At 40.9% G+C, this 13,219-nt stretch overlaps 1 protein-coding gene across 7 annotated transcripts in view; it reads left to right on the forward strand.

Annotated features, from left to right (window-relative positions):
* The window catches only part of nrxn2b (neurexin 2b), an 825,611-nt gene that overhangs the window by 316,218 nt on the left and 496,174 nt on the right, over positions 1-13,219 (forward strand). For all 7 annotated transcript variants that reach the window (XM_015016195.1, XM_015016655.1, XM_015016584.1 and 4 more), the window contains 2 exons: positions 2,286-2,447; positions 10,142-10,580. In XM_015016195.1, the coding sequence (XP_014871681.1) occupies positions 2,286-2,447; positions 10,142-10,580 (601 nt within the window). The remainder of the gene's footprint in view (positions 1-2,285; positions 2,448-10,141; positions 10,581-13,219) is intronic.

The following is a 13,219-nucleotide window of genomic DNA, read 5'->3' on the forward strand; positions in this document are numbered from 1 at the left end:
CCCCCAAAAGAAGAAAAGGAGGGCGGCCCCCCCGTAGAGCCCCCCCCCCTCCCCCCCCCCCCCCCCCCCCCCTAACCTCCACATACCAGCTCTGCAAACTGCAGATTCTTTTTGCCAGATGCGTCTGGCCAATATAATCGTTATTATTCACCAACAGCAGACATAAAAATGGGTTGCCCTGCTAATCAGGGAAGTACGAAGAAAAAGGAAAAAAAAATGGCGAAAGGAATTGAGAATCAAAACTGATGATTCAGCTGAGGATTCAGGATCTGTGGAGTGCAGTTGCTATAGTTTGGCTTCAGCCATCAACTTCACAACTTTGAATTCCTTCATTTGTTCCAGACAGAAACAGTTTACATGTTGTTAAGAACCCCAAGAGCCTAATTTCCCATCAGTTCAGCTGAATAAGACTTGTTTAGAGAAGTTATTTTAAATAAATGTAATATAATTTTTGTAACAAATAAACGGCACACTACTTATTTGATTGTGCTATAAAATGGCACTGTATGCGTGGAAAAAACATAATATTGCCACTTTAAAACATTAGTTGATTATCATTTTAAGCCAGTCAGGTGAAAGACTCCTGGTCTAGAAAATGTAAAATTTGTCACAAGTGAGCTAAACGTACTGCAATTAAATTGACGCGTTCTGTCCACAGACAGTAGAAAATTCTTCTCGGCGTTCTCGTCATGATGTCGACGTGCATAACTCCTGGGAGTGCTGAGTTTATACATTTACGCAAAATCATTATATATTAAATCAGATGAGAGCACTTTTTTCCTTTCAGCGAAGCCAGCTGTTTTAATATGATTAAAGTATAAATAATTGACAAAGCACCGAACATGGTCCCAAATCAGACAACATGATTCGGCTGTGCTTGTGTTTTATTTGAAGGCTCTGATTTGGTGGTGCTAATGCTAAATATGGTCATGATGTAAAATGACAATGCAAAGCAGCAGTACAATTAGCTAAATTATACTTATTTGCATTCTCGTCAAGTACTGCAATTTTGTCTGCATTGTAATGAGCCGAATGTGGAGAGAATAGGTTTTTATTCGGAATGATTGCTGTATTATCCGATGAGTGGAGGAGAGACGCTTTCCTTGAGTGTATCCCAGATCTCATTTTTCTCACTCCCCAGGTAGTTATTGAACTATTAGTGAACAGGCTGCTGTGACATTTAGAACAGTTGTTTCGTCTCATCTTCTGAGCTTTGTGTGCGCTGCTAGCAGAGCAGCTCTCACACCTCTTAGTGAAATCCAGGATAAAAACATCTTTTTTTCATTGGATTACTCATGCTCCATTGATATCAGATTATAGAGACTCAGTATTTCAAACACTATACGATTTAGTTTGAGCTTTAACACACAGCCTCCCAGTCTCGTTCTCTACAATGTAAAAGAGCAGAATTTTGAAAATGGTAAGTCCTGTTTCTGCACGTCTGTTAACACTATCTCGTACTTTCAGCTTACGTCGGAGCCTTTTGATTCCTCATTCCAACCTGGCTCTGTCGACTCCGTCTACAATCAAACATTCAATGCAGAATGTGTAACCTTGCAGAGAATGAAGAGTCTGGAGGCAATTAAAATGAGACAGGAGTTATTTTTAGTGATGGCGCCTGAAATGAAAACTGGTTCAGCAAAGGAATGTTATAGAATATCTATGCCAGGGATTGGAGAGAGAAAAAAAAAAAAAAAAAAAAAAAACAAAGGGCCACTTGTAAAGATCAAATGCCTTATGTTTGGTACGTTTAGTAAATGGTGAATGTACCAAATGGACACAGAACAGGAGAGAGAAGGAAGACGTTCAGACCGTGTCTCTGGTTGTTGGCAAACAAGTTGAACGAGCTTCAAGTCCTAAGCCCAATTGAATTGAACTAAATGAACTTTTGGTTGTTGATAGTGGACATTATTCTTATTAAAAAGAAAAAAAAGTACCTGCCCGGTTTAAGTTTTCTAGCCTGTTTTTAACCAGTCCAGAATCCATTTGAAGCAAACCGTCTCTTTCGTCTTTTTCCTGCACCGTCAATGATCAGTACCTTGGAGTTCACGGCTTAGCCTTACTGTAACAAGTGCACTCTGCAGTGAAGATCCTCAGTCTGACGAGCACCAAAGAGAGCAATGCACCTTAGGACACAGCCCTGCCCATCGCTGGCGTTTAATCTAACATCTTCCTTGTTTCTCCCCTTCATTTCTTCTAATTCCTCTCCTCTCTTATCATTCTCTACTCTTGCTCTATTGTTCCCTCTTTCTACTTCTGTCTCTCTTGGCCGGTGCCTGCACTAGGTGACCATCTCTGTGGATGGTATTTTGACCACCACTGGCTACACCCAGGAGGATTACACCATGTTGGGCTCCGATGACTTCTTCTACATCGGGGGAAGCCCCAACACGGCAGACCTGCCTGGATCACCAGTCAGCAACAACTTTATGGGCTGCCTTAAAGATGTGAGTCTGTTTTTGTTTTATCGAACAATACCAGCCAACGTCCATTTGGTTCCACAATAAAATGTAGTTATAGCAGCATAACACAGTTGCAGTGAGAACATGTTGGATCGTAGAATAGTGTCATCCTCACATTTTTCAGCGAGCGCCCTTGTGTTGACTGACACAGTCTCTAGAGATTCATCAGCGTGGGCAGATTTAACTCCCATATGTTGGAGTGGGAGGTGTCAGATGCACAACATTCTGAATTGCTTTCCAAGTGTTTATTCCCTCTGTGGTTGTTCTTGCACTTTCTAACCCTGGTATAGACCAAACACTTGAGCAGAAATGAATAACGCCACAACAGGCTGACGGGGGAAGCAGCCGTATTCCGGTTTTATACTGTCCAATAGGATTCAGTTCAATTCATATACAAAAAACGTGTCTTTAATACTGCCAAAGTTTTACCACAAAGACGAACAAGCTGTCATGAAGACTAATCACGGCCCCAACTGATGTTCTCTTGTAAATGTAATGGCTTGTATAGACGCAAAGCAACGTGGTACTATCTTATGTCCTCATAAAACCTCGCTGATTGAATAAGTAATTACTTTTGCCATCACTTTTAATGGATCACACAGTAATCACACCATCTCTAACTTAATTATGCCTTGAGAATTACATTTTCATTATTTGGCTTGCCATCGGAAGGCTCCCCTGTAGGTTCTAAACCTCCCAAGGCTTTTAACTATCCTCTCTCTCTTCAAGACAAGACGGGATTTATAGTCAGTGTACAGACAGAGCACAGTGAAGGGGAGAGGATGAAGAGAATGGGAGAGAAAACAGATTGTGAACAGGAAGAACAGGAGTTGAAGACAAATAAGCGGCGTTCGACAGCGAAATGGAAATGGAGTTGTAGGGCCTTCTGTTGCCGCAGCTTTTAGTTTTGAGACTGGGAATATTTTCCGATTAGTCTACAAATATGCTTTGATCAAAAATGTTCCATTGTGGTTCTGTCTCTGTCTGCAGTACCTCCAGTATTGCTGCGTATTCAGCTCTGTCCATCCTCATATGAACTCTGACTAGTTTCCTTGTCCCTACGGAAATAAATAAAACATGCCCACCTCGATACGCCACAGTGGAGGGTGATTTGCAGTATTAGTTTTCCACCACACAGCATTTGACATCTGGCCTTAGAAGTGAATTTGTGATCTCCTTTTGTACATAACCCATTTATTTATTTTTTTTTCCACATTTGCGGTGCCCCTTTGGTGGCAGACTTAACACAAGACTTGTTATATCTTCCTTTCAACAATGTCTTCATTCTTCCCACTCCCATAAAGTCCAGATTTGTGGTGTGCACAACTAGTAACATTAACTGTAGGTGCCTGAAGCTCCCCCAGAGTTATTATGAGCTGCTTCTCTGGCTACTGCTCCACATGCCTAGCTTGTCACATTAGCTGAATGTCCCTCTCTTGGCAAGTTTGTAGTTTTGTTATCTTTCTTTCTTCTGATGACAAATTGAACCAAACTTCTTGAGACATCAAAGCTGCTGTTGTTTTAGAATAAAGCCCTGCTTTAAATTTTCCCACTACTTCATTCCTGACCCGGTTCTTTGGTCCCCATGGCGCTTTTTGTTCACCAGTGTTCTCTAACAAACCCCTGAGGCCTTCGCAAAACAGATCGATTTACACTGACATTAAACTACACACATTAGACAATCAGATGACTCCAAAGGATATCAGAGTGTAGGGGGTTTAATACAAAAGCATCTTGGATGAGGTTCCGTACAAAGTGGAGGAATTTTAAATGTCTCGGGGTCCTGTTCACAAATGAGAGAAAGATTAGCATCGATAGGCAGATTTGTGAAGCATCTGCAATGATCAAAGTGCTGTATTAGTTTGTTGTGGTGAAGAGAGAGCTGAGCTAAAAGATGAAGCTCTTGATTTTCCAGTCATTGACTGAGCTTGTGGGTAAAAGCAGTCACTTTAAACACAGCTAAGTAAAAAGTTAGGCTAAAGCACTAAACATAAACATTAGCTCCTCTAGCACTAAAGCAATATACCAACATGTTGTTTAGCAGAAGCTAATGTTAAAGCGTTACATTGAGCAAATTGATTTCCAACATTTGTCACAACACAGTACAGTGTTGTCAACAGGGTTACAGTATTCACACCTACCTCTGTGGTATGCCCCTCAGGAAGTCATTCTTTGGAGCAGATCTTTCACTCATGGTTTCAGCTTTACCGTCGTTGAGTATTGCTAACTTTGTTGCTAATTTTGCCTAATTGACCACATTTTTCATCCAGAAAGTAGATCTACAGGCTGTAGTTGTACGGCAGTAATTTTGAGTACATAATAAACATCATTTGCTGCACAAGTTCACAGGTGGAGATTGTAAGCAAAGGAAATGGAATAATTGAGTAAATAATTACAAAGTATTGTTTTAAATCACCTGTTACTGAGCACTGATAACATCCAGTTCTTTCTGTGTGCTCAGTTCCAATTCTTTGAGAGACGCGTGATTACAATAAACGGCAAACTAAACCAAGAGAATTTCTTTTTCAGTCCACTGAAACCGAGTTTCTTAATAAGAACCAGCACAAGTATTTCCAGGTGTTGAGAAAACCTGCATTTAGAATGACTTAGCGCTCCAGGTAGCACTGAATTCGCCGAAAGTAAAGGCGTACCCTTAACCCTGCCTTACACTTAATTTTTCCCAGTATTTGTGCCTCATGGCCTGACAAATTCAGTTGCAGTCAAGCTCTAATGACTCCATGATCTGAGCTGAGTCAGAGAGGCAACCACGAAGAAAGGCGTTGAGAAAACCTGCAATCAGAGTGATTTGAAACTCCAGGTAGTACTGTAGCTGCTGAAAGTGAGGAGGGAGACCTGCGAGTGAGGTGAGTGCGGGGGTGTAGACCGCAGTGCGTTTCATCCTGTGCTGCTGCTTCTGTGGCACAGCTTGGATTATCACTGGCGTTATGGTCCGGGGCAAGGCTTTCATGCCGCCACCGTGGTCAAATGCCTTTGATACGGTTGGCCAGACCTCCCCCCCTAAACCCCAGGCAGCACAAATCCAAAGGAAGAGCACAGCAAGAGGAGAGTAAAAAAAGGCACCAAAAGAGACACTGAAATCATATGAAGTTTTTTTTATTTGGTGGGTTGGTGTGTGTGCTTCTTCGTGTGTGTTCAAAGTCACCCCACATGCTATGATCATACTCCGTGTGATGTACTCGGTGCGTGTGTGTTTTCGAGCCTCCTCCCAGAGAGGTGGAGCGTGAAATCAGGTCTCTCTCTTTCCCTGGGTCTTGTTTCCACCGACTCTTCTTCTGTGTGTCACCATCTGTCCCTCCCCTGAAACCTCCGACGCTCTATTACTCTCCCAGTCACTGACCTTGCTATCACCCATTTCACACCAGCCGCTCCATCAGCGTCCGCGCTCCTGCTTGTCCTTGTCACTCCTCCTGTATTTCTCTCTGCTCGTCTCTGTCCCTTCTTCTCCTCTCGGCCTCTCATCTTTTCCCTCTTTCGCAGGGAGACGGTTTTGTGTAATTAAGTCCATAGCAGTGCCTTTGGTACAACCTGCTTCGCCATCCTGATGGGCAAATTAAAAATTGATTTCTTCGATTGATTCCGTGCACTGGGTGAATGCGCTTGCCCTCATCTTTGCCCTCACTCGCTCCTACTATTTTCTTTCTCTCTTTTATTCTGTCCTCTTTTTTTCACATTGATGTGTTTTCTTCTTATCTGCAGTTCCTTCTAGTCTCACGTTCATTGCTCTATAAAATCTACTGGAGCTCGTTCACCAGCAGCTCATAGACACCACAAGTTAACTTTTACTTACATTTCTTGTCAGGATGAGGCAACCAGAAGTGGTCCTTTGCTGCTGTAGTCCCTCTACTCTAGTAGTAGTACTCTCATCAACAACTCTATAACTAAGTCTACTTAACCTTTCCATCCAACCGTCGATAACTGCTTACTTTCTGTTTTTCGGACCACTCTCTTTAAACTGGAGAAATGGTTCTTGGGTCACATTTAAAGCCCGTCTCTTAGGCAGTTTTCACACCAATTTAGTAGACTTGGTTCAAGTGAAGACCAAAACTGCAACATTGCTTGCATTTTCAGCTGGTGCAGTTTGCTTCCACACTGCAGTGTGTCAAATGACCCAAACCTTTTGAAAAACCTGCTCACCTCCTCAGCAGGAACAACACGAAAACCTCTGAAGAAGACATGAGCGCAACTTCCTCCTTCAAACGTAAGCGAAAATAGAGTGGCGTCAGATTTTAGTGGTTGTAGGAGTTCGGCTTTGTCATCGGTAATAAACCATGAGCCTTTTGTCCTGTGTTTTGGTTGTATTTACCCAGAATGCTCTGCGCTCTAGTCTGCTTCCTGCTTTTGGAGCGGTCTCCAGCCCGCTTGGCGTTCACATATGCATTTAAACCGCACTTCAACAGAAACCAGACTGATGTGTTTAGGCAGACCAGAGTGTCATTTTATGGCCCCGTCAGAGTTAAATTGCGCATCTCGCCAAAGGAACCAGACTTTCTAGGCAAATGAACTAAACTTTGATTAAACCAGATTTAACAGCTTTATGTGTACACTTTCCATACTTACCAAATTCAAGCAAAGAAAATTGCAGAAGTTAAGAGTTGGTGGCGATAAAAAAGCAACTGCAAAACAAACAAATGGAATAATGAGATGAACAATGCTATTCATCACTCATTCTGATGTTCCTGGAGTTTAGCTGCTCTCATCAACCATGCTCATCAAAAACCTAAGAGGGAACTTCAGAATGTTTTGCATTGGTGTAAAATGAATCCTACCAGGCTGACTTTTGTGGAAACTAAAATAAAAACCTGAAGACACACATAAATATTTACCTTCGTCTTAAAGCTTTTTCCTCCTCTGCACTCTTTCTTTCACTTCTTTACACATTATCTCAGGCAAGTTCACGCCTTATTAGCTGCCAGTTTTAGTGTTATCGTGGCTAATTACCAGGACTAATCTCTGCTAATGACAACATTAGGAGGTGTACAGTACTTTGCGGTGGAGCTGCCAATTGAGAAGATGATCAAAGCAGCCTGAGGTTCAAGAATAAACTACCATTGAATTGCTCTTGCTGAACATTCTGTCTTTGGTTTAAAAAAGAGAGGTGAAACGGAGAGAGAGACTCTTACAAGAGGAAAAAAAGTAGGATTGAGAGCAATAGTAAGAAATGCTCTACATATATACATACTGTATAGGGGTGCACAGATTGCTGTTTCCAAAATCTGTCTTGCCAATTCCGATTTTGACAGATACTAATATTTTTTTGTTGGACATGTTGCTAAAAACGACAGTTTAACAATTTTCAAAGGTGGGATGAGTATTGTTAACCACGCCTGTAAAGACGTGACCTGATGAGCATTTGTAGCAGCTAGTCGTCCCTCACTGCAGCGCAAAAGGGGCCAGTGGATGATTTTCAGAGCAGTTTCTCATATAAGTATCAGCCAATCACACAAAATCAACCCTTTGAGTCCTAAGTTTCAAATCTCTGCCTGGACATTTTTCCTTATTTTAATTGTACAAAGTTCTTTAAATGTCCTGTAAGTAAATATATTTGCCCATTTATCCATAACAACTGGAACTTTTAATATCTTGCAGTTATTTTCGCAATATACCGTCTACTAAAAGAGAGCCCCTCAGATTCATTTCACTTCTTGCTACGTCGATAGTGAAATTACCGTAACAATATTGAAAAGCGCAACGTCTCCCCTTTCAGGAACCGTTGGAATTTTTCAGATGGCTCAAAGTGTCGCGGATTTATGGTACTGCAAATTTGGCTGTGTCGTCACCGATCCGTTCAGTCTGGAAGGGTTAAAGAAATCATTGTCTATTTATGAGGGCCACCCTAATATTTCCTTCCCTTTCTACCCAAAAGGGGAAAAGGTAATCAAGCTACGGTCACCATCACTAATCAGGTAGAAAGAGCAGGTGGCTTCCCTGTGATTTTGCAGCAACAAAACAACCTCCTTAACATTGTAGCTTGGATACCGGCATTAAAAAAAATAAAACAAGAGAATGTAGAAAAGGCATTCTTCCACTCAGATGACTCTTACCGGGTTTGTGTAGGTGTGTGATTGAGCAGAAGGAGTGAAACAGGAAAAACAAAAAAAAAACAAAATGGAGAAATCTCAGCTTTTTTCGCAGTGTTACCTTGAGGATGGTCTGTCGAACGCTGTGTACTTTGTGCTCAACAAATGAAAACAAAGTCAGAACTAAAAACACAAGAGTTTATCTTTCCTGCAGCTGCTTATTTGTTCTGAGTACACTCGGTAAGGCGCAGAGGTTCACACACTTAAAGCGCAAACGATAAAGCTGTATTCCATCAAATGCATTCGGAGACCTTTAGACTGCAGGCAACATTCACGCTAGTCTGCTTTTGGTTTTCCCCCAGAGACTTTTTTTTTTTTGCGCGTTGTCTTGTCGTTTATTTTGTCGCTTCGTTCCCTGAACGGCGTTTCATTGGTGCAACAAAATGGTTTGCACTTTTTCTGTTTTTTTGGAGAAACGGTGAGGAGTTCATAAAGTGTTAATAGCGGATTGATGTGTGCCCCCACACGGCCCTGACTCTCGGCATTAAAATGAATGAAGGCACGTCTCGGATAACGCATCAGCCCCGAGTGGTCGCTCGATGTTTGAGTTTGAGGCGAAAAGACTTTTTCCTCAACAAATAATTCAGCGTCAGTAAACCAAATATTTATCTGACTTAGATGTCTCGTTAGAGGTTCTGTCCACCTAATGCAAGTTCTGAACTAGAAAGCCAAGAGAAGTCTTCTCCTTTTTTACCCATTCAGCTATTTTGGGCACTCTGGCTACCCTTGGAATCTGATTGGCTACCCCCACCAGAGCTGTCAATCTGTGTCTTCATATCATACAGTACACAGATAAGAGTTTTGGCCACACTCCATGTCAGTAGATGACAGAAATGCTCCATTTTGTTGTTTTACAACCACCATTAATAGTTTTTGTTATTGATTGTTTCAATCTATTTTTTAAAATAAATTTAAATTAATTGATGTTTACATGCAAGTACATGAGATTATGGCCAAGTGACCAATTTCCATCCCAGTCCCATCAGCAGATTGATGTTTATGATGTGTAATAATAATGAGAAAAAGCAGCCTCCCATAAAATGCTGCACACATAAATCTCTTCATAATGAAATCAATTTTATCATTTTCTCATAAAGGAGAAAATTTGTTAATCAAACAGTTGTTTTGCAATGTGTAGTCGTTGGTGGTTCAATAATTTTCACTTTAAGTTGAGTAGAGTTAGCATTATGCCGCTTAAAATAGAGCTGAAAACAATGAAGCTACACTAAGCTAAAAAGGCTAAATTTGTGACTGCAAATATTAACCTGTTCTAGGCTGGTGTTGTACAAAGTGGGGGCCACCAGGGGCGCTGTGGAGGCCTCGGAAAGTGCCACGTGCCTCTGCATACATGAACAGTTTGATACTGTGACATAGTGTTTTCTACAGCTATTTTAGGTATTTGGACCAACAACTGGCCACTGTAGTTCATAAGGCAGTACTAAGTGTTATATTTAAATATTTAATGGCTGATTTCATATTTAAAATTAGCCATTTTAAATATAAAAAATGGCTAAGTGAGACGTGTGCTTACAAAAGCACACTTCTCATATGCCAAACCCTGCTGTGCCATCTCTCCTACAGGTGGTGTACAAGAACAACGACTTCAAACTGGAGCTCTCCCGGCTGGCCATCGACCGCGACCCTAAGATCACGCTGCACGGTGACCTGGTGTTCCGCTGCGAGGACGTGGCGGCTCTCGACCCCGTCACGTTCGAAGCTCCCGAAGCTTTCATCTCGCTGCCAAAGTGGAACACCAAGAAGACAGGCTCCATCTCCTTCGACTTCCGCACCACCGAGCCCAGCGGACTGCTGCTGTTCAGCCACGGACGTCCTCAGGGGCCCAAAGAGCAGAAGCCCGGGAGGGAACTGAAGACCGATTACTTTGCTATGGAGCTGCTGGACGGATATTTATACCTGCTGATCGATATGGGCTCTGGAAAAACAAAGCTCAAGGCCAGCAACAAGAAGGTCAATGACGGAGAATGGTGCCATGTGGATTTCCAGAGGGAAGGGAGGAAAGGTGAGGAAGCAGGATGAGCCGGAGAGAAATAATCCGGAGCTGCAGAGAGTAGGGGTTGTGGGGTTTTTTTGTTATAGTGTTTCTGGAAAATGTGATGATTACAGTGAATGTATGCAGCAGAGATGCAAGAAGAGACATTTAAATTGCTTGAAAGACCAGTTGCTAGTCCCATAGTGGAATATTCTTGCTTTGGAAATTTTGTGAAAATTAAAAAACAAAAGTGATGTAAAAACAAATCCAATGGTGCCTCTTAGAATAGAAAAGAACAGACTTTATTGTTGAAGGGTGTATATTGCACAGCAGGCCAGCAACTGCCCAAACAGACAATAAATACACACATTATTCACATAAGCAGCTAGAAATGTAGGCTTAACATACACAACAGTTTGAAGAAACAACAAAATACCAAAGTTATTTCAACAAGAGGTTAAAAAAAAAGAAAAAAAAAAAAAAAGGAACAATCAACAGTAAGAGACCGGGTAACATTATAATAATATTTAAGAAAATATGTCAAGACAGGATTAAGGATTACTGTGTCTATGTGTTTTACATCATTATATTTACCTCTACACAGCACTAAAACAGCTTTTATGTGTAGTGAGAGAGTTTTGCTCTCATGTACTTTGAATACAAAATACTTTATCGTAACTGAACATAGTTAACTTGGAGTCTTCACTCAGTTACGGCATCCACACTGAAGAGTTGCTGTAACACACACTGTACTGTAGCCAATCACACATCCTGCCTGATCAAGTTGATTCAAAATGAGCCGATTTTGGTTTACAACCAAATTTCTTTGGCTAACTGACAGAAAAACACGGTTCCGGGTGTTAATGTTGTCGAGTTTCTCAGTCACGTGTGCCTGCAGTTTGGAGAAAGTACAGAAAAAATGAGCATTTTCAAAGAGAAAGGGCCATGTAGTCCAAGAAAAGCATCAAAGTGTTGGGACATAATGCTCCAAGCAACACGCTTTGAAAATAGCAATGTGCATGACAAAAGAAACGAAAGACAAATTGGCAGCGACAGGAGACAATATTTGTCAGGAATTTGCAAAGAAAAATGGCAAAAAAAAAAAAAAAAATATTAACATCTAAAGAGAACACAGAGTCCCACTGGGTTAACAAGAAGGGGCTATGCACTGTGGACGGTTAACTCAAAGCAGGAATGAGAATGCTGGAGCCCAACCCATTCTGCTTTTGATTATGCATTATTGCAGCCAAACACCTTTACTGATGGTTTTGGTTCATGAATTCCTGACAGATTTCAGAATTCTCTTGATCTTAACATAGATGTGTTATGCACTGCAAAAATACTATTTATTGTCAAATCTTAAAGAAAAGTATCCATGAAAATTATGCAATGTTATTGATTTTACAGTTTTGCCAAGTGATCATAAGGGTCAAATAATTCACTTCTCAATGTTTTGTTGAATTTATTGGACAAATAAGGGCAGGAATGCACTAATATTAAAAAAAAAAAGTTTAATATTGATATTAAAATTGGTGTTATGGTCAGTAACAGATATCTATCAATATTATTTCCTTACCTTTTTAACAACATGGAAAAACAACTGCAACACATTGACCATTGTCTCTGTGTTTAAGATAATCACACACACATCCTATGGTCCATCTCAATCACCAGCTGCATTTCCATTTACACATGTGTGCAAGTCCTTGTCAATATTTTTGCTAGTGTGAAAAAAGCGAAATTTGTAATTGCAGTGTTTCCATTAAATAAGAATACAAATGAAAATCACACGATCAAAGTTGTTCACGTGACAAGTCATTAAAAATCATGGCAGCGACAGATGTAAACAGTTGCACATTGTCTGAAGAAACATAAACAAACCATCATCCTCTTACTACTTCCCGTCGTCGTCTTCTAGGTTTTTACCTTTCGTAACATCCACCTTTTGATCCTGTGACTTGTGTGATGTGAAAAAAATGTTTCCTTTGTAGTTTTTGAAATTCATCTGTTTCAGTATGGCTGAAAGAACATACTCATCCTGATGCAAAAAAAACAACAAAAAAAAAAAACAATTTACCGGTATTGAATTTTTTTTTTTCAAAATTGGCATGTTTCTATTGGGTGGGTTAATTTTTGCTATTTCAATTTGTGCAGTTCTATGGTTCATGGAAATGCCAAACACACACACAAAGAGCAACAAGATGGAAATAAATATTGGTTATTAATATCGGCACATTCACTCTCATCGGACTAATACCGATAAGTCTAACATCGGCCGAAACTGATGTTGATGTCGGTATATCATACATCCCTAAGTATAAGGACAAAAAGTAGCTAGATCATCAGATTAGGAGTGCATGATTATAGCCAAATCTGTTTCTCACAGACAATTATGACACATTCAGTTTGCGTTACACCATGCTACACAGTAGTAACAAAATCACTTGTGGTACACCTTAAAGTATCCGTGCTTTTCATGGCTGTGATGTCTTGAGGTGCCTCTGGACTCGACCAGGAGTACGTTTCAATCCATGGCGTCTGATGAATGATCCGTAGGCGTTAAAGCACCTTGTGGACATGATACCTCCTCCTAATGGTGCGGCATAATGAGAAAGGGTGTGAAGGAGCGCCGGTGTGTATGTGCGCGCATGCGATCCCTGCGCTGCTCC

This window comes from Poecilia latipinna, unplaced genomic scaffold (genome assembly GCF_001443285.1).
Source record: "Poecilia latipinna isolate Pla-1442-1.1 unplaced genomic scaffold, P_latipinna-1.0 Scaffold6, whole genome shotgun sequence".
In the NCBI taxonomy this organism is placed as follows: domain Eukaryota; kingdom Metazoa; phylum Chordata; class Actinopteri; order Cyprinodontiformes; family Poeciliidae; genus Poecilia; species Poecilia latipinna.